Source organism: Archocentrus centrarchus, chromosome 3 (genome assembly GCF_007364275.1).
Source record: "Archocentrus centrarchus isolate MPI-CPG fArcCen1 chromosome 3, fArcCen1, whole genome shotgun sequence".
NCBI classification, from domain to species: domain Eukaryota; kingdom Metazoa; phylum Chordata; class Actinopteri; order Cichliformes; family Cichlidae; genus Archocentrus; species Archocentrus centrarchus.
The window spans coordinates 18485459-18508956 of record NC_044348.1 but is presented as its reverse complement, the minus strand read 5'-3'; the positions used below and the strand labels follow the sequence as shown (position 1 = coordinate 18508956).

General features: G+C 40.2%; 1 protein-coding gene across 2 annotated transcripts; it reads right to left on the bottom strand.

Moving 5' to 3' along the window:
* Positions 1–304: 304 nt before the first annotated feature.
* On the bottom strand, positions 305–21693 carry fes (FES proto-oncogene, tyrosine kinase). 2 transcript variants are annotated; one of them, XM_030726427.1, is made up of 19 exons: positions 21373–21693; positions 16842–17051; positions 15864–16037; positions 13616–13712; positions 13250–13433; positions 11311–11448; positions 11099–11218; positions 10809–10931; positions 8031–8226; positions 6895–6969; positions 5852–6061; positions 5438–5560; positions 5015–5068; positions 4162–4280; positions 2561–2655; positions 2223–2346; positions 973–1130; positions 714–836; positions 305–539 (listed from the first exon to the last, which is right to left on the bottom strand). In XM_030726427.1, the coding sequence occupies exons 1-19, from the start codon at positions 21397–21399 to the stop codon at positions 397–399; spliced, it is 2493 nt and encodes an 830-aa protein (XP_030582287.1). In that variant the 5' UTR covers positions 21400–21693; the 3' UTR covers positions 305–396. The 2 variants fall into 2 exon arrangements, with proteins under 2 accessions (XP_030582287.1, XP_030582288.1); XM_030726428.1 differs by lacking the exon at positions 21373–21693 and having other exon boundaries at positions 16842–17487.
* Between the last annotated feature and the right edge of the window lie 1805 nt (positions 21694–23498).

Here is a 23498-nt window from a genome sequence, read left to right as displayed (position 1 = left end):
CTTGTTATTCATTTTAACTTTACATTTTAGCCTCTGGGATATTTTTCAATTCAGAATTTCACACAGTACAGATCTGAAGGGATTAAATCTATGCTAGAAACCCAAATCATTCCAACTAAAAGAGTAGCACCCAAGTGTTAAGTGGGGGTTTTGTGAATGCTACGAACCTCTAGGGTCTTGTAGGTTTGAAAACCAAGTGTGTGCAACCTTGCTACATGTCTCATTTTCACAAAGTAGTAAGTTAAAAAAGAAATGCCACACATACTATTAAGATTCAGAGTTTTTATTTTCAGTTTGTCTCTTTCAGTATTCACATTAGATTTCAAGCCATTTTCAAAAGGAACAAATACAAACTAATCAAAAAATGAAACATTTCCAGCTCACAGGTTTTCTATATTATGTAATTTTGCTGTATATGGCATGGAGCTCGGCCCGGAGTTTCTTAAAAGATGGTCTGTTTCTGGGATCATACTGCCAGCAGCTGTTCATAATCCTGGAGATTTCCACAGGGCAGCCATGTGGAGCAGGCATACGGTATCCTGAAGCACATGACAGAGAGGCAAACAGAGAGAGAGAGCTGGTTTGATCACATGTTTTCCAATCTGGATAAGTGCCAGAATCAATTACAATGCCAGAGCAGGAATTTTCCTGAATAACACCTGAACACAAATACTGTGGCAGGTTATCTCTGAATGTCTGATCTGGGTCTTCACCTTTCTCCACCTCTTCTCGTGTCTGTTGATTGGTCATACTGGTGTAGGGTGTCATTCCCATGGAGAAAGTCTCCCACAGTAAAACACCAAAGCTCCAGACATCACTCTCTGTGGTATAACGACCTGAAAGGAACAGCAGGGGGCAGTATAAGCAAAGGCATAGACGCAGGTCTTTGACAGTATTTGACTGACTGTTGAGAGAGAAAAAAGGAGAAATGTTTCTGATTGTGGTGTTATTTCAGAGGCACTAATGATGCACCATAGTTCAGGGCTTCAGGAGCGGTCCATTTGACAGGAATCTGTCTGAGGCCTCCTTCCGCAGAGTAGACACCATCATCTTGCTGACGGGACATCCCAAAGTCACTTATCTTCACCACGTTGCCTTCTGCAACCAGACAGTTTCTAGCTGCAAGGTCCCTTCAAAAGCACAAGACACGAAATGTAAGTGGGATGTGTACAGATGTAAAGTGGAAACAAATGAAACATACAACATTGTGCATTGTGCCCTGTTTGACAAAACAGAGAGCAGACGGCACTGTTAGGAGTGAAAGAAGAGGCGTTCCTATCATATCTCCTATCTGATGTGTGTGTGTGTGCGCGTGTGCATATATGCTATTTGACATGCAGTGTTACAGGCTGAGCAGCTACCAGCAGCCTGCTCTGATCTGTCCCCACTGGGCAAACCGTCTGAGTGCTCCTGTAACAAGCCGGATGTCACAACCTCCTCCTCTCCTCTGGTGCTCCTACAGCCAACCACTGAAGCCACATTCAATTTGCAGACCACCTAAGAGACTACAACAATTTTGCATGCAATTCTTTCCGTTTATATATTTAGCTTATAGAACATATTTTTACATCTCAGGTTATTTTCCTTTTAACGCAAGCTTTGTTTGCAGGCTACTCACAAGCTTGTTTGATCTTTGTAAGCAACTCCTACACACAGTTCTGCAGTCTTTTGAGGATGCACTTGTGTAGCTACAGTCAGGGTTGTGAGAGGATTTTTCTCTTGACTCATTAAAAATGTTCGTAACAGTCTCATCACACCCAATTTGCTATTCTTGCATCAGGTCCTTAGATCTGTTTTTAGATCAATTTTAATGCTACCTTAACATTTGGGGAAGTGCTGCAGGAAAGTAACAGTTAGGTGAAGTGAAACCTGGGGAAGGTAAAGTGATGCTTTGCATGGTGTACAGTAAAAGCTTTGGAGATCCATCTGCATGTAGAAGCACCATGCACCACTTTTGTTTTTGTGGCAACTTCACTGCACGGTATGCAAAATGAATGTTTAATATTTAGTGATCATCAAGCTGACATTATGTATTCCAGCATGTTAAAAATGAGGAAAGACTCATTGACTGTAACTGTGACAGAGTGATTGCTGGTAAATATTTAGTGTTTGTGTGGGTTTCATAAGGAAATTAATAGTTATGTTACAGAATCCTTGTTGCTGAAGTCGCACAGAGTTACATGTGGCTGATTAAATAGGAGCAACGTGATCAATTGACCAACCTGTGAATACACTTTTTGCTCTCCAGGTACTCCATACCAGATGCTACATTTTCAGTCATTTTGACCAACATCTTCGGCGTCAGACTGTGACCCTCAGTGCGCAAGAAGGAGAGAAAATCACCACCTTGAAAAGTGTAAAGACACACACACACACACACACACACACACACACACACACACACACACACACACACACACACACACACACACATATAGAGAGAGAGACAGTGATGATGGAGGAACAAAGTGGGTGGTGAAAATGGTACAATAAATCTTTGAAGCCATTGAGTTGACTAGTTGAAAGACATAAAGATGCTGTCTAACAGGATCACATTTACCTTGAATGAGCTCCATGATGATGTAGATGGGCTGTTTCTGCGTGCACACTCCAATAAGCTTCACGATGTTCGCGTGATCGTACTGCTTCAGGATCCTAGACAACACAAGGCAGGTGTATGTGTGTCATGCACTATGTCTAAGGCCCAGTTTGAGGGGGTTTTCTTGGATACTGAAGATATTTTAGGGGTCCCAAGTATCTCTCAGACATCAGAAATGGCTGTTTGAGGGTTAAGAGTTGGTTGGGCGAGCCTAATATTAAGGCACTTCTCTATATACATTACGTGGTAATTTCACTTGACAATAAACTAACAATTATTTAGCTCAGCCTTTATTTTGCCTTTGATTTTCTGTCTGTCAACTTATGGGCAGATGAATGTGTAACATTATCAACAAAAGGAGCATTTAAAAACTAAAATTCATCTAAATGAAAAAAATGCTTATTTTTAGCAGTGAAGCGGTTTGACACAGATGGCGGATTATCAGATGTAGCTCACCTGGACGAGTGACATTTGTAAGCAGCAGCGTTTTGAGTTGAGTTTGTGAGTTTATATGCGTTTGTACTGTTCTTTATTAAGCTGTGGTGAGACACAAACTCCCCGCAGGTTAATAAAGAGCACAGCTCTGAAAAAAGTTTGCACCGGACTCTGCAGTCCTGTAAAGAACTATGTAGTAATGTTTTGCATCAACATAGTTTCTACAAATAATTTTCTGCATGACTTTATCAGTCAGTCACATTGTTATGGAGGACTTTTGGCCCATTCTTCTTTACAACATTGCTTCGGTTCGTTGAGGTTTGCCAGCATTTGTTTGTGCAAAGCTCTCTTAAGGTCTCACCACAGCATTTCATTGTGGTTGAGGTCTGGACTTTAACTGGGCCATTGCAGCACCTTAATTATTTTCTTTTTCAGCCACTGTTGTAAATTTGCTGCTGTGCTTTGGATCATGGCTCAGTTTTTGCCAGTTTTGGACAAATGGCCTCAAGTTTGACTCAAGAATACTTTGGTATACTTTAGAAGTTCATGGTTAACTCAGCGTCTGCTATGCCCAGGTACTGTGGTGGCAAAACAAACCCCAATCCTCACCCCTCCACCACCGTACTTGATAGCTGGTATGAGGTGTGGGTGCTGATATGATGTGATTGTTTTCTGCCAGATCTGTCGCTGTGCATTGTGGTTAAACATTCACACTTTGGTCTCATCTGTCAAGCAAACATGCTCTGTTCAGATGCAACTTTGCAACTTAAGCTGTGCTGCTGGGAAACGATCAGTTAGAGATGATTGGTTAATCAACTCCGTTTGATTAGCAGTACCCGGCTGCTACCTAGCCTCTTAATTCCTATGGCAGCAGTAAGGGTGTGCTTAGTTTTCACATGACTGCATAGAGTCATGTGAAAACTTTCTTTTACACATGACTCTAAATCTGTTTGCATTGTCAAATTTTGCAGACCTGCCTCTCTTTTGTGGGCAAAAAACATGTTCCTATATATTAAGTCTTCAAGAAATTAAAACAGGTCACTTTGAAGTAATGGAAATGTGTGTGTGTGTGTGTGTGTGTGTGTGTGTGTGTGTGTGTGTGTGTGTGTGTGTGTAAGTATACTGACCTGGCTTCCATCAGGAACTTACTCTTGTGCTCTGGGGCCAGGTTCTCTTTACAAGATTTCACAGCTACGGGAGTGCTATCAGAGCGCAAACGGCCGCTGTACACCTCTCCAAAGTTACCCTGTGCAGCGTCATCACCAACATGATCAGTACTTTTTAATTCTCTCTTCTGACTCAGCAAAGAGCATATCTAACCTAACTTCAAACCATTTAAAATATGGTACTTTCATATCTGGCTATTAATCTCCTTGATGAGCTAAGCTATATGTGCACTATTAGTGGCTTTAACTGGTCATTGCTTCAAACCAATTACCACACGTAGGTGAAATTGCCAAGGAAGTTAAATCTAACAGATACAGTTAGTTCCTGAAAGTTTTCAATAGTCTCCAATGCTGAACCAAAACAATCAGTTCAGTGCGCAGCTTAATTTAAGTGCACAATTTCAGCTTTAATTTACAAAGCTGAGCTGTACCAACTGTTAAAGAATTACCCCCCATTTTTTATACAGATACTTGTACATTTTTACAACATTTACAAGCTGAACTTCCCGGTTCACATGTAAAACTATCTTAATAAGATGTTCGTGTATTCATGTGGACATTTAAAATAAACTGCTTGATGTAGAGATGTCCCCTTAAATCGATTTGAATGTAATCAACATAGGAAAACATCTACAGCCCTCTCTCTGTGTGTACAAATGACCATCACCACCACCACCATCATCATGGGTGGTACACTTGTACACTTAAATTACTTTGCTAAGCAAACGTTAGTCATAAGTAAAATTTAGATTCCAGTTTTGCTGTTGTTTACTTCACTTACACATTCCTGTCAGTAAAAGTCAAGTTTACACACCCGTCCAATGAGAGGTCCCAAGATAATATCATCGTGTTCCAGGACCCACTTGTCCTAATGGGGTTAAAAATGAGAAAAACAGGAGAGTAAAGAGTTTCAGGGAAATGCAATTAAAGCGTATGAGTACATATGTGAAGAAATTTTTTTTTAAATTGTGTCGGAGCCCTGAGCTAAACAGTCTTAGAGCTATAGAAGTGTAACATACAGAGTTTACACAAAAAATATGGACGAGTGTCCTTTATAGTGAGTGCATGCATGCATACGTTTACACACATGATCACTTAGGTTTCAAAGTTAGAGTAAAGCTGAATGTAGCAAGTAGTTAAGGTTAAAGGAAGTGTGCAGGAAGTGGATGTTAGTCATCGTAATGTCTTCTAAAGCCGCTCCTGTGTGTGCGGTGTGTGTCTGCGTGTGTCAAGGTACCTTTAGTATAGGTTTCTTCAGCACAACTTCACACCTCTTGGTAACATGTTGCTGGGAGTTCAGCAGATGATGGATCAGATGAGGGATACTGGGGAAGCCCTCTCCATCCAGGCGGTACAGATTCTACTGGCACACACGGAAAAGGAGAAAAACTTTAGCATTACAAAAGGAACTCATCATCTTATGAAAAGCTTGTTTACAAAAAAACAAGCTAACAGTTCACTCACGTCTAGTTTCTGTTTGAGTTACAAAAAATTACACGAAGACCACAAATGAAAATATTACAACAGTCAGAGGAAGCATTACTCTATTTTTTTCTTTCTTTTTTAGCATACTCAAAAACATGGGAAAAAGCATTAATAAGGAAGTGAGTGATGCAAGAATGTGAAATGCATAAATAGAAGATTTACTTACTTCTGTGCTCTGAATGAGGAAATGTTTACAGGATCCTTCCCATTGCACAGAAAGCACATAACCCTGTTTCTCTTGACTCTTCCTCACCAAGAAGTCTCCGTCATTCTTCAGGAGCTGCTGCACCTCCAGTCTGGGAATGGCGCCGTGGTACCAGTCCTGCTGCCCCAGAGGACGATCCACTACTTGCACCAGACTGAGGACCTGAGGCACCTGGAGGCAGGAAAAGAGAAAAGCATGGTCTTTAAAAGCCAACATGAATAATGAAACAATGAGAATGGGAAGGGATGGATTTTTGGGGTGAATCTGCAGAGATTAAATGGAGATACATCAAAGAAGAGTCTGTAAAACTTTAAAGTATAACCACACCGCTTTCATGCCTCCAGGGTACCAGAGGGCTGGAAGTTAGAGAGGTAGAAGTAGTTCATACAAAAATAGCAAATAGTTTAGATTCACAGTACAGCACATTTTGGGCATTAAAATATTACTTGCTTGATATAATCTTTTGGACCATGCAAACAATTATATATCTATGTTTCTGGCTGATTTAATACTAATATAATAACTGAAAAACTTTTTTTATTCTGTTAAGAGTAACTGTGCAGCTGGGTCATGGGTTCCCTGAGTGCTACTGTCTGTCAGGAATGATTAAACGATTAAATGTACAATGGCTGCCTGAGAAGTAAGCTTGGTTTTAGGTCAAGAAGAATTTTGAAAGTAGAAACTCGACCGTCCCTAAGCACGGTCAGGAGCACGAGACCCTGAAGACAGATTGTGTGCCTAAGCAAGCTCAACCATTCAGAGGATGTACTCTGAAACTCTGCCACTTTCTCCATAACATGATAAATTGTTTGTTGTGAGCTTAAAAAAAATAAAAGGTACTGTGTTTAAGTAGAGATGTCCAAGAGTGATGAGGGGAAGTGTACTTCAACTGGAACAAGCATCCTCAAAAATAAACTATCATGCACCATATACTGTAGTTTGTTATGATGGCAAAATAGGTCGATGTTCACTGTGTAATTGTTAATTGCAATTTAATCACTCACCTCAAATTTGGGTTTAAACAGGCTGGTCAGATTGGTTAAGAGTCCATCCATGAGAACTCTGGTTGGAGTGTGGTCCTGGAGAAAAAGACCCAGAGCTCATCGTGTATGTCAGTAAAAACTTAACAAGATGTACTGCTGCCATTAAACTTTTCTTCTCTCACTAAGGTTGTGAACTTATTGCTAACTGCTACACAATACCAGGTTGTTTATTAAATTCTTTATGATGATTGATCTGAGAGAATCTAAAGAAGCACTGAGTACATGGCGCAAGCTCATAATGACTGACCTAAAGTGAGATAAACTGTACCTTTTATGTTAGTCCTTATTTTCTGTCAATAATGTAGTGCTACAGTGGTGGGTGCTCGTATTAAGCATGGCCAAAGTTTTACATAATGACCTTATTGTATGTACAAGTAATCCCTTTAAGTCTAAAGCTCAGGCTTCAAGGGTTATTTTAAGCTGTAAACCATTCATAGCTACTCTAGTAAAGTCTAAGAAAAAGGAACTAAAGGAGAAGATGTGAGCCTGTTTCAAATCAAAAATACAACAAACTATAAGAAGACTCGGCTTCTATTCTAGTAATGTCATACACGAGCCGGAGGCAAAGGTGATTTCCTCTTTCTGATATAAGGAAAAAAACACACAAAAATAAATCCAAACTGATACCTGAAGCGCACAGACACATTTCAGGAAGAGCTACCGCCAACCTTACTACTGTTAAGAACAGTATATGGCTTAAGGACAACTAGCACTGTGATTAAAAACACTGCCTGAAAAGTGTGATGCTGCTGTTTCCAACTCCTTACTCGCTAGTTTTAAACCCAAGATATTAAAGTTAATGATCTGGGCTTAGCTTGGAACTTGCTTAGCATTAAACAGCCATAACTTTCAAATCAGTGGCTTTCCCCACCTCTGAAACAACAGTATCTAAACATTAAACATAAATTTAATCATTCGGTGCACTGAGATGAATTACAGAAAGACCGTCTGCCTTTATGCTTTATAATTCAGCACATTGTTTTCATACTTTACATGCAACACACAGCTTATTTTGTACAGCTGGCTGACTGACAGGACTAGTAATTAGGAGCTAATCAAAGACAAAGTAGCGAAAGCCGCTGGCAGAGACAACATACATTGCTCGTGCTGGATGAAAGTGAAACAGTATCTGTGTCCAGATTCAGAGCAGAAGGAGGTTCTCTGGACCCCAGGTGCTCCAGTTTCTCTTTCAGAAGAATCCTCTGAACCTCCAGCTTGGCTCTCTGGCCCTGAGTCAGAGCGACCTGCTGCCGGCACTCTTCCATCGCATGTCTCTTGCTGAACTGGTAGACCCTGGACAAAACAGAGTGCAGCAGCCCAACAAAAGTGACAGAAATAAACAAAAGCACACAGGGATAAATAAAATGCCTAAATGTGCAGACAACACATCTCACAATAGTTGGGACTGGTCCATGTTTATCACTGTGTAGCATCCTCTCCTCTTTTACCAACAGTCTGTTATATATTTATGTATATTTTTTCTGCTATATTTATTGTTTCATGATGCATCAAATGTTTTCAGTGTGTGAAAGGTCTGGACTGTAGTTCATCACCTGGACTCTTCTACTACAAAGTCATGTTGTTGTAATAGATGCAGTATGTGGTTTAATATTGTCTTGCTGAAACATGCAAGGCCTTCCCTGAAAAAATGCGTCATCTGGACCGGAGCATATGTTGCTCTAAACCTGTAAATGCCTTTCAGCATTTATGGTCTCTTTCCAGATGTGCAAGCTGCTAGTTCCTGTAAAGCACCTCCCATACCATCAGAGATGCAGGCTTTTGAACTCAAAGCAGTTCAAAACTCAAGTTTTTTGAACTGCTGATAATAACTCTCCTCTTTAGCTCAGAGAACACAGCATCCATGTCTTCCAAAAAAGAATTTCAAATTTCAATTCATCTGACCACACAACAGGTTTCCACTTCAGTGCAGAGAAGACGGCAGCGTTTCTGGATCATGTTCACATATGGCTTCTTGTTTGCATGACAGAGCTTTAACCTGCATTTGAGGATGGCACAGTGACCTGTGTTCACAGACAGTGATTTCTGGAAGTGTTCCTGAGCCAATGCAGTGATTTCCATGAAGGAATCAGGCCTGTTCTTAATGCAGTGCTACCCAAAGATCACAGGGAACCAGTATTGATTTTTAGCCTTGTCCTTTGAACACAGAAATGTATCCAGATGACTCCCCCCATCCAACAGGTCTCAAACTTTTTTGAGACATGTTGCCATCAAATTCAAAATTAACTCATATTTTTTCATGAAATAGTAAAATTTCTCAGTTCAAACATTTGATATGTTTTCTGTGTTCTGATGTGAATAAAATATGGGTTTACAAGATTTGCAAATAATTGCATTCTGTTTTTATTTACATTTTACACCCATCCCAACTTTTCCAGAACTGGTTGTAATCAACCTCCCTGTGTACTCGATGTAGCCTGTCAAGTACCTATAAGTGCAGCGCACACTGCAAACACCATAATCAGAATTTACATCAGGTCTCCTCTGAGGCACTGACAGCTGAGTAACTGATAAAAAACTGTTAATCGGCTATTTGTGTTTGGGACATTGATTATGTATGCATGTATGGCAGAGGATGTTTATGTGAGCGCAGGTGCAACAGGGAATCTAATCATGCTTGGGTGGCAGTGAAAACACACACAGTATACTGCCAAAAGTAGTCACTCATCTGCCTTCACACGCATGTGAACTTGAGTGACAGCCCATTCTTAGTCCATAGGGTTTAATATGAGCTCAGAGCTCCTGAGAGTGACCCATTCTTTCACAAATGTTTATAGCAGCAGTCTGCATGCATAGGTGCTTGTTTTATACACCTGTGGCCACGGAAGTGATTGGAGCACCTGAATTCAATGATTTGGATGACTGAGTGAATACTTTTGGCAGTATAGTGTAGTTGTGTGTATTTTTTATTTATTTTTGTGGTGACATTCCATTATATCATAACACAGGTTTTATTGGCAACATAAAAATCTATGACTGTTGTATCCTTTAATTGTTCATTAATTTGTTCATTGACGCTCGTCAAAAACAAGTTTCCATGAGCCCAAACGAATCCAATTTGGATAATAATAATAATAAAATGTTGCATATGGATTAGGCCTAGTCCCAGAGAATAAAACTTTACAAAGATCTCCACTCTAAAAGGTTTATGGTCTAGGGTTGGGCTTAATTCATGGGCAAATGAACCCATATATTTAGGTTTTGGACTGTTGGAATTTTTACTAAGCAGTCAGTGAATCTAAAGAAAGTTTCACTAAAGAAAACATTTGCAAATGTCTCAGAATATTGCAGCATTTGACCCACTGAAGAACGTAGTCTGACATCTCCTCAGGCAAGCAGAGGTCACGCTTGGTCATCTTAATTCAGCTTTCGCTGTTGATTTACAAAATGTTTCTTCAAAATGAAAAGCAAAGGGCAACGTAACCTCACCTCACCACCTGCACCATATGTGCTCCCAGCTGCCTTTGATAACCACAAACTTTGGTGCATATAAACACATTGTTTCCACTTGTCCTTCAAGAGCCCGTTAATGACTCGATCACTCCCTCAGGACTGTAAAGCTCTAACACCTTTAGGCACCCTCATCAACCAAGACAAATGAGAGGTTTGAGCTCCATAACTCTCAACATATTGCTGTATTATAATTCATAAGGCACTTACTGCCCGCTGAGACCACACTGGTTATTAGCCGTTGCACAGTCAACAGCACACTGAACTCCCCCGGTGGGAAGGCCTGCCCGCTGAGGCAAACGTTAGTAATTTGTCTTCACAGATACTGCAGGCTGTGTGTTTTTGTTTTGAACCCCACTCTGTAATCTCCGACAGCACAGCATCACAGATGTCTGTGGTCCACTCACCTCTGGCCCTTTTTGACACCATCCTGCTCTTCCCCCAACTCCAGCTCCAGCTGTTCAACCGAAGTCTGCTGAGAGCCCAGAGTCCGAGCCAGGTCCAGCAGCTCCTCCTCTATCGCAGTCAGCCTATGAGAAGAAGACAGAGAAATAACGGCCGTGGAGAGGAAGCAATTAATATCAAACAGTTTGAGGGAAGGTTAAAGGGAGGTTAAAGGAACATAAGTTAGTAGTGTGGAGGAAATAGCTTAGATATTAACAAAATAATCTGAATGAGATTGCACTCTTGTTCTCACTTGTGCTGGATTGTCTCAAGGGTGAGGTCATTCAGTTCAATCTCTTTAGGATTTAGCTGCTCAGAGTCCTCCAGAAGGCTGCAGTCAAAATCAGCACAAGCAGGTATCTCCCCCACAGACCTTCAAACACACAGTCCATAGTATAATTTCTCTGCAGGGTCAGCTTCTAATCACTGCCATGTTGCTGAGGGAAAAGGTTTGCCTGCGCCTACCTGTTCTGATGGATGAAGCTCTCGTACTCTCTGTGAGGATCGATGGATGTTAGAGCAGATGACATCTCCCTGTGGATCCGCACCACTTCATGATGGAGGAGAGTGCAGATGTCGAAATATTCCTGCAAGATCTCCTTTCTGGAAGGGCAGATGAAAATAGAATGACACATGATGCAAACCACATATACATCACATTATACCTTCTTTTTTTTTTTTTTTAAACATATTGGCTAAATACAAGTTGCCTCCCATTAATGCTGTGAAAATGTCCTTTGAGAGATTTGTCTGCAGTTAAGTATCCCAGCTCGCAGCTTTCTCTGTCAAATTTATATGATTTTTTCCTGTTTAGAATGTAATGAAATTGCAAGTAGCGCCTGTTTTTTTCAAACTCTGCCTTTAGAGAGGACCTGTCAGTTCTGCCAAACATTTATTGCCCAGAGCTCCCAAAGTAAGATGATCCATTTCACCGTTTTGACTGCTTACTTCTCTCTTTGACTTTTATGATTTGACTTTCATACCCCGTACTGTACTTTTTGCTTTGAAACTTGCACTAAACAATTACCAAATGTTACTGCAGTTCTCAGGGCTTTCAAGTCTTTGTAAATTGTTTTGCGCAAAGTTGGCTTTTGTTGATAATGATAACACATACAGGACTGTGCTAAAGTCTCACACCGCTCCTCATTTCTTTACATTTTGCTGGGAAAATAGGAAACAGGCGCAGCAATTTATTGAAACATGTAAATATGCATGGAAATAAAGTATAAAAGAAAAAAAAATTGAGTTTGTACAATTCTAACTAGCTTCAAAGTCAATACGTGGTGTGACCACCTTTGGTCTTCAACAGCCTGAATACTTTGAGGCAGCTTTCTTCTAATTTCTTTAAGCAGACTTCAGGAACAGTTCTTCAGGCTTCTTGAAGGACAAAGCTCTTCTTTTCATGTTGGCTGCCTTTTGATCCATTATTTGTCAAGATGATCCCACACTGCTTCAATAATATTGAGATCCAGGCTCTGGGGAGGCCAATCCATGACTGCTAGTGTGCTATTGTATGTTTTTCTATCCCGTTTTGCTTTTAGTGCATTGGCAGTGTGTTTGGGATCAATGTCATGCTGAAAATGAAGCCATTGCCAATCAAATGCTTTCCAGATTGTACTTTTCTGTGTTCATAAGTCCATCAGTTTTGATAAGATCCCCAAAACCACCAGCTGAAATGCAGCTGATGAGGTTTCGGCGAACAGTAAACGATAAACTGAAGGGCCAGATGCATCCCTCAGGTCCTGCGTCAGGTCTTTGCTGGATTTTTTCCTACTTCTATTCATCTGAAATCAGATGCTGTTGATGTGCTGCAGAGAGCTTTATGGCCTGACACACTGGATACCACACCGAGATATGCCAGGTTTCCTGCTAACTGCTCTTTGGGAATCACATTGTTGCCTAAAGACACAATTTAACATTGTTATATGTAGACACAGCACTGGTTCCTTTTTTATGCTTGAAAGAAAGAAAAAAAAAAACTACTTCAGAAAGCCTGGAGAACTACTGCTCAAGACCGCGTTACAATTATTACAAGACAGTCTGGCTCCTTGGAAGGAAAATATAAAGAAATGAAAGGTAGCTCAAAACTTTTGCGCAGCACTGTAGTTACACATATGGTAATTAGTATATTTGTTTGGTTGTTGCAGCTTGTAGGATATGCTCAGAAATGCCAGCAATGGAGCGTTATCAAGATTTGAGATTAAATGGCAAACATTCGTGTCCTGCTCTGATTTGGTGTGTATTTGGGTGCAGCTTTTCTCTGAGTGAGAACGAGCGGAAATAAAGCATCAAGACAATTAAGAAGCATGCACCAGTAAATATAAGCACTGTACAGAAATCTTTCTTGTCATTCTTAATGTGCCTGTTTTTCTTTCAAACATCCACGCAGTGAGTGTGAGCTTACAGTATCAGCACCATCTCCTGCTGCAGAGTCTGCAGGGCGCTGAGCAGGGCCGGCTGGATCTGACTGTAATGGTGCTGATGGTAAACTTGAGCAGCTCGCACAGAGAGGACATAATCATTATGGAGCTCGTAGAGTTTCAGGGAAGACTTTATGTAGCGCTCTTTGGCCTTATCTCTGTCTTTTTCTGCACACACAGAAAAGAGTACAGTACAGAAAAAATGACCAAGGAACATACGTCATGATGGAAATACAAATATTAGGCTAAACACAGGAAAAAGGAAAAAAAAAAAGAAAAAAAAACCAGACTGTGACATCAACATGAAACCGATTCTATTCAGAAACATAAGTGATACCAGAAATCCCCACCTTTGCTGGTCTCCTGGTACTTCCTCTTTGCCTGAGCTACATCTTTCACTGCCTGCCTGTAGCTGCTCTTTAGCCTCTCCAGCTCTGTTTGTGTTACCTGAAGCAATCCATAAAAAGAATTGGAACATTTTAAATTATGAACACAGTAATAAATGATTAAACAAAATGAGTAATGACTACAAATCACTCTAATGAAAAGCCGGGTGAATAATTTAGGTTTCATATTTGCGTTGAAAAACAAAGCACATAAAAATGTACAGTTCACCCCTAAAGCTCCAGACTATTGTTTGACCTGAAGAAAAAAAAAAGAAATCCTCAAATTTTTAGTGAGTATGAGCAGCAAACTGAAAGGTCAAAATGAAGAATCTTTTTGCTGAGAAATACCATAAAGTATTGACAATTTTTATATACAAGAGTAATTAACAGCAAGAAGAAAAAAAAAAAATCGAGCCAGTGACACTGATGTTACAAAATCTATTCTACAATTTCCTAAATGTAGTCTATCAAATCTGACGCAACAGATATGAAGCCGACAAATCCCACATCCACTTTCAAACAGTACGGCCTGAACCAAGATGAGGGGACTACAGGGAGGAAGAAGAATTTAAAATAAACAGACGGCCTTACAGGCAGCCAATTTAAGGACTTTAAAATGTCAGTAATTGGCTTCCTTGTTTTAGTTCTCCGTCAGTGGAGTTCTGTATCAGTTGTGATTCATGTATGGTGTTTTATTTTGACCCATTTGATTAGAGCGTGTCACGCTACTCTAACCCACAGGACAGTCAGCACTCAGAGAGAGACATGGCCACACTTCAGCTTTGCAGATGTTATAGATACTGTAATCTACATTTAACTCTCTGTCAGAGGCAAACCAGTTAAATCGGTTTGCTATTAAAGAACTGAACTGCCTTCATTTAACTGAACTTGAAATTAAGTTTTCGCCTACTTTCACTGGGCTGTTACTCATAAATACACAGTGCAAAGACGATGGGTGTCAAGTCGAGCTTCTAGAAGAGTTCAAAGCTGTTACTACTGAGCACAGGAAGTGGACGGCTGTTGTTTTCACTGCAAAGTAACATGAAACATGACAAAAAACATAAGGAAATGAGCTGACCTTTGTTGTGTAGCTGGTGACAAAAAAAAAAGAAAATAAAAAAAAGAAAGAACATCCCTGATACAATCTATCACATTGTTTCAATCATGACATTAAATCGCTCGTGTTAAAACACAGTGATGGAAACAGTTCAAAAGCTGCCTGGGCTTCTTCTGCACAGCAAAGTAGGAAAATTAAACTAAACAAACTGCCAGACAGACATTCAAACTGCACTTTGGATCACTAAAAATGAACACATCATTTGCCTGATGTAATTGGGTAATAAAAACCAGTGTGAGGCAGCCACCCAGTTTGAGATAGCACAAAAATGCATTTACAGAGATTCTTTCCAGTCTATTGAATCTCATATCATTTGACTGCTGTCTATTTATAAGCTGCCATTGCAGTGCTCATCTGCAATTCAGGGTGACATATGAGAAAACAAGATAAACATTTCCAACTAGCAACTTCTGTAAATGTAATATTCTGGCGCTGTAATTGCTTTTTTGTTCTTGCAAGAGTCATTTAATATGTTTGCTTTCAATTTTGATATGAACACAGTCACAAAGAGAAACAGGTAGTAATTATCTCAGCGACTTCTGGAAGCCTTTGCTGTTCGACATGCCATTTCAAAACGCTGGGAGTGGTTGTGAAACCAATTTGTAACAACTGAGATATGAACTGTACTAAACAAAGTATTCAAAAAAGTGCAAACACAAAGTGTTACATAATTTTAGAGACCAAAGAGCCACAGAACAAAGTATCACTTACAGTATTTGCAGCGAGATCAGTTATTACAGATACTGAACTAACATTCATTTAGTTCCACTTTTATTCTTGACCAGTTGATCAACTCGTAGGCATTAAAGTGTGTAAAACTGTAACCCCCTCCATACACGCACACACAGCCTGCCAGTACAAAGGTAGTTTACCTGCTGTTTGGATGTTTGTACAATAATTATATAGTTGGGTATTTGAGCTTGTGGTTTATGTGTGTGGAGTTGATTATATTAAGCTGTGGGAACCTAGAAGTCCCAACAAGTTATTGTTCGGGCTAAATTAAGTCTTCAAGAACTGAATATAGGTCAGTGTGAGTGATGTCTTTTGATGTGAAGGAAACATCTGGCTGTGCACGTGTGCGCGTTAACCACACACCTTGTTGAGCTCCTGCCTCAGCAGATTCCATTGCTCTGCATAGGTTTTGCGGAGCTGCTGTTTGTCTCTGATGAGCAGCGTCAGTTTGCTGATTGGACCGTCTAGCAGATCCTCAGAGCGCTTTTTCATCAGCTGGCTGAGAGACTCTGTCTGTGAGACCAGCACTCCCCATGACTGATAGACAGAGGCAGAGATCGGGGGGGGGGGGGGTGTCATCATGCGTACATAAGAGGAAACCGATAAATGGAAATCAGTAAACAACACATCAAAAACATATGGAAAAAATTAATTAAAAAAATTAGAGTTTATTGGTGAATAAAGCCTCCAAGTTATTTAAAAACACTTTATTTTTGGTGCAGAAATGAAGCTAGTTTGCAAAGCACTGCACACTTGCATTAGCTGATGTACTAGCAGCATGAGGCCTTTCACCGGTTGTATAGCCTTAAATATTTTTACAGTCCTTACAGGTGTGCTGATATTTGAAGTGTTTGTGTTACCATTGTGCTTCCTTGGTTTGCTTTGAGAACACATTTTGTTGAAAAATCTGAGCTGGTATCTTACAGAAAATGAGCAAGCTGCACTTTTATAGATTCATGTCAGAACACTTTGGGTCATTTTTGTACTTATTTGAAAACTGTTTTCAGCCATCCTTGGAGTCACTTTTAGAATATCTGTCATGTGCAGTCATTTGAGGGATAAATCTACACAGTTTTAGATTCACAAAGTATTTTTTGTGTTTTATTTTAATATTATTTTGCCATATCTTAAGTTCAGTGTATCTGAACTGTTTCTCATTGACCTATTGATGATAAATAATTAAAACAAATACTTTTGCGTGCTTTATTTGAATGCTTTACTTGCTAAACCCTGTTTTTTTCAAAAGCTAAACCTGCACTGAATGAGTGAATGCATTGTGCAGTGGCTTTCTTCTGAGCTAAATCTAATGATTCAGATTCAGTGTGACATGCAAGACCTCACCTTGTTGAGCAGACTGATGTAGTCCAGCCCTGAGCTGGCCTGAGGTCGGTCCAGTTTCTCAGCCATGACAGTCATGTGGTGCAGCTGCACTGAAAACTCCCGTTCACTCTTGGCTCGCTGGCTCATCCACTTCTTCATGACTTCCATCAGGTGAAGCTCTGAGTCCAGTAATCGCAAAACTGCCGCATGTGCCTGTGGACACCTCAGGTCCTCTCCAAAGCCCATCTCTGGATAATTACACTCTCCTTTTGCCAATAAATTGTCAGCAGTAAATCCTACAGCGCATTTGCATTCTTACAAGAGAGGCAGGAGCCGAACAGCAAGCCGTAACAGCTGCTAATGACCAAGAGTATTTATTTCTATGTGGCCATCGAGGAGTTTCACTTCCCTGTGAGCAAAGGAGGTTTGTGTGAAGCAGCACTTCCTCCTGTGTTTTTGAATGTGGTTACTGTCATTTGCTTTCAATTTCAGTGGTGCAAAGAATCTAAAGCTTAAATTATTTCTGAATGGTTTTTCACTGAAACACTTAATTGCTATGAATGTGTTTTAAAAAATTAAAATTAAATGCAGATACAAACACAGACATGCAGAGGCCGAATGCAGCCTGAGAACGACGACCATGTTCACACGTCTTATCTGCATGTTAGATTGGGACCACTGCTTATCTGTGGCTCAGTGCAACAGAGCAGCAGCACTGAATGTTGCTCAGTATGGTTTACAGATATTTCTGTCCATATATACTTGAGTTCAGAAGTGAAATGTTTGTTTTTTATGTCTCTGTTTTGTTTTATTGCTTGAATTATTAGTTATTAGTCTAATAACAGATTTGGAAAACATAATTATCCTATAAAATATAGATTAAACTAGTCAGGTTTATTTATATAGCACTGCCTTAATGCAAATTTCATTCTGAAATATCCAATTTTTTCAGTTTTCAAACACACATAAACATAGATAAAATTGGAAGGACAACAGAAGATGAGCCTCTATTCCAGGACAGACAGATATGATATTTCATATCTTGTGTTTGGAGCCAGAGAGGGCAACTCTTTTTTTTCCCCTTCACTTAAGCGAAGTAAAGGTCCACATACTGGAAAAGTAAGTAGAAAGATGCAGGTTAGAACAAAATTGTTACTAAGATAAATAAAATACACCTAAATATTTTATCAATATTTACAGTGCTGTGCAAAAATCTAGAGCCACCCCTCATTTCTTTATATTTAACTTCTAGGGAGCCAGATTTTCTTGTAATTTTTTTAAAGTCCTCTCGAGCAATAGTTCTCCAGGCTTTCTGAGTTTTTATTTGAACACTGGCTGCTTTTACACTTATTTTCAGTCCAAGTCCAATCCTTGTATGTGACCATTTTGTTGTTGTTTGTTAAGCCACTTTATACTGACCTTTGAATCATTAAAGTGTTTCTTTAGTTGCATCTACAAAAAATTGGCACCCAAAAAAGCTATCAGCATACCTCAGCATGGTGTTCAGGGTGTCCTTTAAAACTTTTGAGGAAATTGGACAAACGGAGGACAAAAGAAGAAGTTGTAGGTATTAAAAAAAAAAGAAAATACTACAGATGAACAGAATGTGAAAGTCACATCATTAAGAAATAAGAAGAAAATCGAGCAAAGAGTTTACACGGGGCCTGAGCGATGCATCTGGCCCTTCAGCTGATTCACCTAAATTTTTGGTTTAAATCCTCATCACTGTGTACGGAGGAGGTGGGGAGAGAGGTACAACAGTGAGTGTCTGTAAAACACGGTGGAGGTTCTGTCATGGTTTGGAGCTCCATTTCAGCCAGCGGTGTTTGACTGATGGAACTGTGAACACAGAAGAGTACCATCAGATTTTGATCCATCATGCAATACCACCTGGAAAACATCTGATTGGCAACAGCTTCATTTTTCAGCATGACAATGTTCCCAAACACGTTGCCAAAGCAATAAAAGCATACCTGGACAGAAAAACACACAGTGGAACACTATCAGTCATTTACTGGCCTCCCCAGAGCCCAGACCTCAGCATTACTGAAGCAGTGTGGGATCATCCTGACAGGGAACAGAACAAAAGGCAGCCAACATCCAAAGGAGAGCTTTGAACATCTTTCAAGAAGCCTGGAGAACTGTTCCTAAAAACTACTTATGTTTCAATAAATTACTGCTCCTCTTTTCCAGATTCCAAGGGGGCTGGTCAAGACTACTGCACAGTAGTGAAATTAGGTCAGTAATGAAACACTTTGTAAAGAGTTAAAAAGCAACACAGAGCTTCACCTTGGGATACGTCAGCATGATGCTTTCTCTTACTGGGGAAGCAATGTGGGAGGTTCTGTCAATCAGGCCACATTTTGAACATGTGAAATTTAGAGCAACATAAATAAACTGTAAGGACAACATCACAGAACATACACTATATGAAGAATGAGATGCTCGAGGATTTCAAGAATCTGAGCCACACTCCACAACTTAGACCTGGAAAAAGGTGATGCAGAAAGGCACAATTTACAGCAAAAGGTAAACACAGAGAGAAAGATACAACAGCAGCATGCACACATGAGGGAGAAAGAAACAAAGAGGCTGAGAATGAATTTAAGCATGTGGAATGAGGCACTAATATCCTGGGGAAAGAGAGAGGCCCCACAATGTCCGATGGTTCAGCAGAGTGAAAGTGTAAAGACAGGATAAAGCAGGCAGAAAGAAAGATAAACACACAGCCTGGATGGTCCTGCGCCAGAGGGACAACAACCATCAGAGTAAGAGAGATCCGATGCTTTCTAATAATCTGCAGGCTTAACAGATTCGCTCAGGGTGAGACCAACCCACAGACACGATAACGATATCAGGTACAAGGCCTCACAAAAATAAGCAGCTAACAGAAAGTTGTGGGACAAAGAGCCCTTTGTTCTGAGGGCAGAAAGCTCAGGATTGTTTTGATTCACAGACAGGTATGAAGAGGCATACCTATTTTATTTTAAATCGTCACGGGCTCCTTAAGCCCTGATGTGACACGCATCTGAGCATGAGACAAGTCTGACAACCAAAAATGTAAAAACACTCAAGTCTCAGTGAAACATAGGCGTGAATTAGCGTTTTGCACCCACCAAACTTTAGTATTCTTACTGTCCACATCAACCTAGTGTCGCACAGTAAATACTTTCTGACTCTGTACTGTGCCCATGTTGGGCTTTCAAAGTACCTGTAGAGTTTTGGCTTGTTGTGTTACTTGCTGGGTGAGCAGATGACTGTGGCTTCATACTTCCCCACAAGCAGCTAACCGTATGATGCAGGAAAGTACAGGGTTACTGATGAAGTAATACGCTGCCACAAACACTGAGAAAGGTTTATAGATAGCTGGCACATTGAAACCATTATTTCTTTTTTAAGAAGAAAGTTTTAGACAGCAGAATTTAAACAGAGAGGTTGCCAGTTACAAACTGCAAGTACGTTTTATTTCCATACAGTATGAAGCCAGTCTCACTTCATTACTTTCATTTATGACTTGCTTCGTGTTTGTTGCAACCAGCATGCAGTAAATTCACTGAGGTAATTACACTGGCCATACTTCATCAGAAACACTCATTATACAGGCTGCAGGGAAGACGAGGGGACACAGTGTGGGTCTGCCCACACTAAGCAGAGCCCATTGTGGGCATACCAGAACTATACTCTACTGATGCCCACTAGACCCAGACAGGCCCCACCATAGACATATGTCTATGGGCCCCACAGTGAGGAGCTCACATATACCCCATGGTACATTACTGCCACCAACTGGTATGGAGTGTGGACCAGAATGCGGACAAAAAAAAACAAAAAAAACACTACTTTTAGCCACTCCCGTATTCATGAGGGGTCACCACATGAATGATTTGGCAAAGATGCATCAAAATATAGACAAAAATGTGATTTAGGTGACTTTGAATGTGACATGGTTCTTGGTGCTAGACGGGCTGGTCTTAGTAGTTCAAAAACTGCTGATCTACTGCAATTTTCCAACACAACCATCTCTGAGGTTTACAGAGAATGGTCTGAAAAAGAGAAAATATCCAGTGAGCGGCAGTTCTCAGAGCAAAATTGCCTTGTTGATGCCAGAGTTCAGAGGGGAATGGCCAGGCTGCTTTGAGCTGAGAGGATGGCAACAGTAACTTAAATAACCACTCATTACAACAAAAGGTATGCAGAAGAGCATCTCTGAATACACAACACTTTGAACCTTGAAGCACAAGACCACACCGACCTACACCCCCTACCACAACATACCCTGTCTTAGTATATATATATTTTGTTAATTCTTTTATTTTATCTTATTTTATTGTGTGTATAATTTGATTATATTTGTAATCTATCCCATTTATATCTTTCATCTTCGTGCTATTGTGTAAGGGCAGTCGCCAAAGCATTTCACTGCTAGTTGTACCTTTTATGACCATGTATGAGACAAACTTTGATTAGATTTGCTGCTGGTGATGTGATGATGTGGGGTGGATATTCTATTGGCAGGCTTACTACCAACTGAGCTGTGAACACCACAACCTACCTGAATATTGTTGCTGACTGTGTCCATCCCTTTAGCTGCCCCCGAGACCACTGCCAGCCCCCACGGAGGGCAGCTTGAGGAGTGCACCGGAACGCAGTTGCAGCATCAGGAAGATGCCAGCGAAGGTGGCGTGCACCCATCTTCTGATGGTTTGTGTACGTTTAGCATGCTTGCTATCCCAATTTAACATAAGTTTAGTTAAACTAAACTTTCCACAATATAATTATTTTCCAGTTCGGCACTTAACTTACAATGCTGATGATCGGCTCCGTTATCAATCACGCTGATTATTGTTCAGAGAACAGCTTCTGTGATGGTAACTTCCTGCAGCTCGGTCATCTTCCGGTGATACAGACGCTTCCAAATCCCGTTCACAGATAATCTCGAAGGAGCGATCACCAAAATTTTGTATGTATATATGTAGATCATATATAAACATAATTTTATATCCATCTGTCCTATCTAGAGAGAGATCTTCTATAGATGTATGGAAGTTACAAGCTCAGTAGAAAAAGGCTTACACTCTACTTTCAATTAACAATCTAATAAAGCCAGAAAGTTTAAAAATAGCAGTATATAAGTTTCTGTAGGGGATGCCTTTATATTTTAGAATTAATTTTTTTCAACATTTAACTGCATAATGATCATACTTCAGTGCTTGTATTTAAAATAGTACTTCAAAATGTGAAGAAGCCTTACTGGAAACTATTTTATGTCCTACTTGTACTGTTAGCTCTTCTCTCTCTGTGCCCTTCTCATACATTAACCAACAACAGCATCAAATTGTACTCATTTAAAAACCATTTAACTGGAGGGAAAAAAAATTAAAAAAAACACATTCAAATTTGCATAGATCTTTATTTTTAGTAGAATCTATAATTGACATCAATTAAATAAAAAGGAGAAAAACAAGAGCAAAAAAAAAAAAAATCCTTAAATTACAAGAAAATTACACTGCACCTTTCATATAGTACAAAAATAGGCCTTATTTTAGAGTTATGTCCCATGTAAGATATTCATTCTTGTACATTAACCATATGTCACACAAATCTGTAAGGTACTGTGTGCAGCCACAGGTCAGAAACCTCAGGAAGAGGCAGGAGGAGGTCAACAGAGTCGACTGAGGCTGTTCCACTGACCGCTCCTCCATCACAAAGTGTTTCATTTCTACTTTAACAAGCGTAAGCACACACGGACGCGCTCAGGTCTGATTCAGCCCTTAAGTTAATGGCGATGGGATACATTCTACCTCCTCCCTCCACAGCTGCTAAAACATACAAGGTGTCATCGCAGATCATTAAAAAAAGGCAGAGGTGACAGAATGGTTTCAACAGAACACTTTGAACACAAATGAAGGGGGCTGATGGACTGTGACAACCTGAAAGCAACACATCTTTATACTAAACAGACAGCATTAAAATGATTGTCTTTGGTTATGCCAAAGATATTGCTCCTATTAACTTCATCCGACTTCATATTAAATCCTAAAGCAAGACAGGAGCAACGTCAAGCTCCGCATGACTTAAATCAGCAATATAAAGACAAGCCTTCATCGTGGTGTTGAGTGAGACTTCTCTTTTTAAATCAGGGGAGACGCTTCGCAACATGCAGTTCGTTTTTTTCTACATTTAAGAGCTGCACATGTTGCTGCTATTAAAGTGGTAGCCTTTTAACCACGAACTACTTTCTGGCAGGCTTTTTTAGTGTCGTTTCTGTCACATTCTCGCAGTGAAAGGAATCAGCTGACTGCTAATGGTTTTCTGCTGCTCCTGGGCTTTGGAAGCACAAGCTACTTAATGCTGCCTGCATTCATGGATTTCCTAAAAGTTGAACACCCGAATGCGCAGTGCTCCGAACTCATCTGTTTAACCCCTTAACTGGCAGCAAAAAAATCACCTGACAAAAACTACATAACACCCTCTGGTTATTATTGGCTCTGAACAACCCATTTCATAGCCTATTAACTGGCTGCGTCTGGTCCGCCAGCCGAATGAAGTGCATTTATATGGCAGGCTAGACCCGCCCATTTTGACTGACACCTCATTCGGCCAATCATGTTAAGAAATGGGTTTCCCAGAGCCAATAATACTCAGAGGGCGTCACGTAGCTTTGTCAGGTGATTTGGT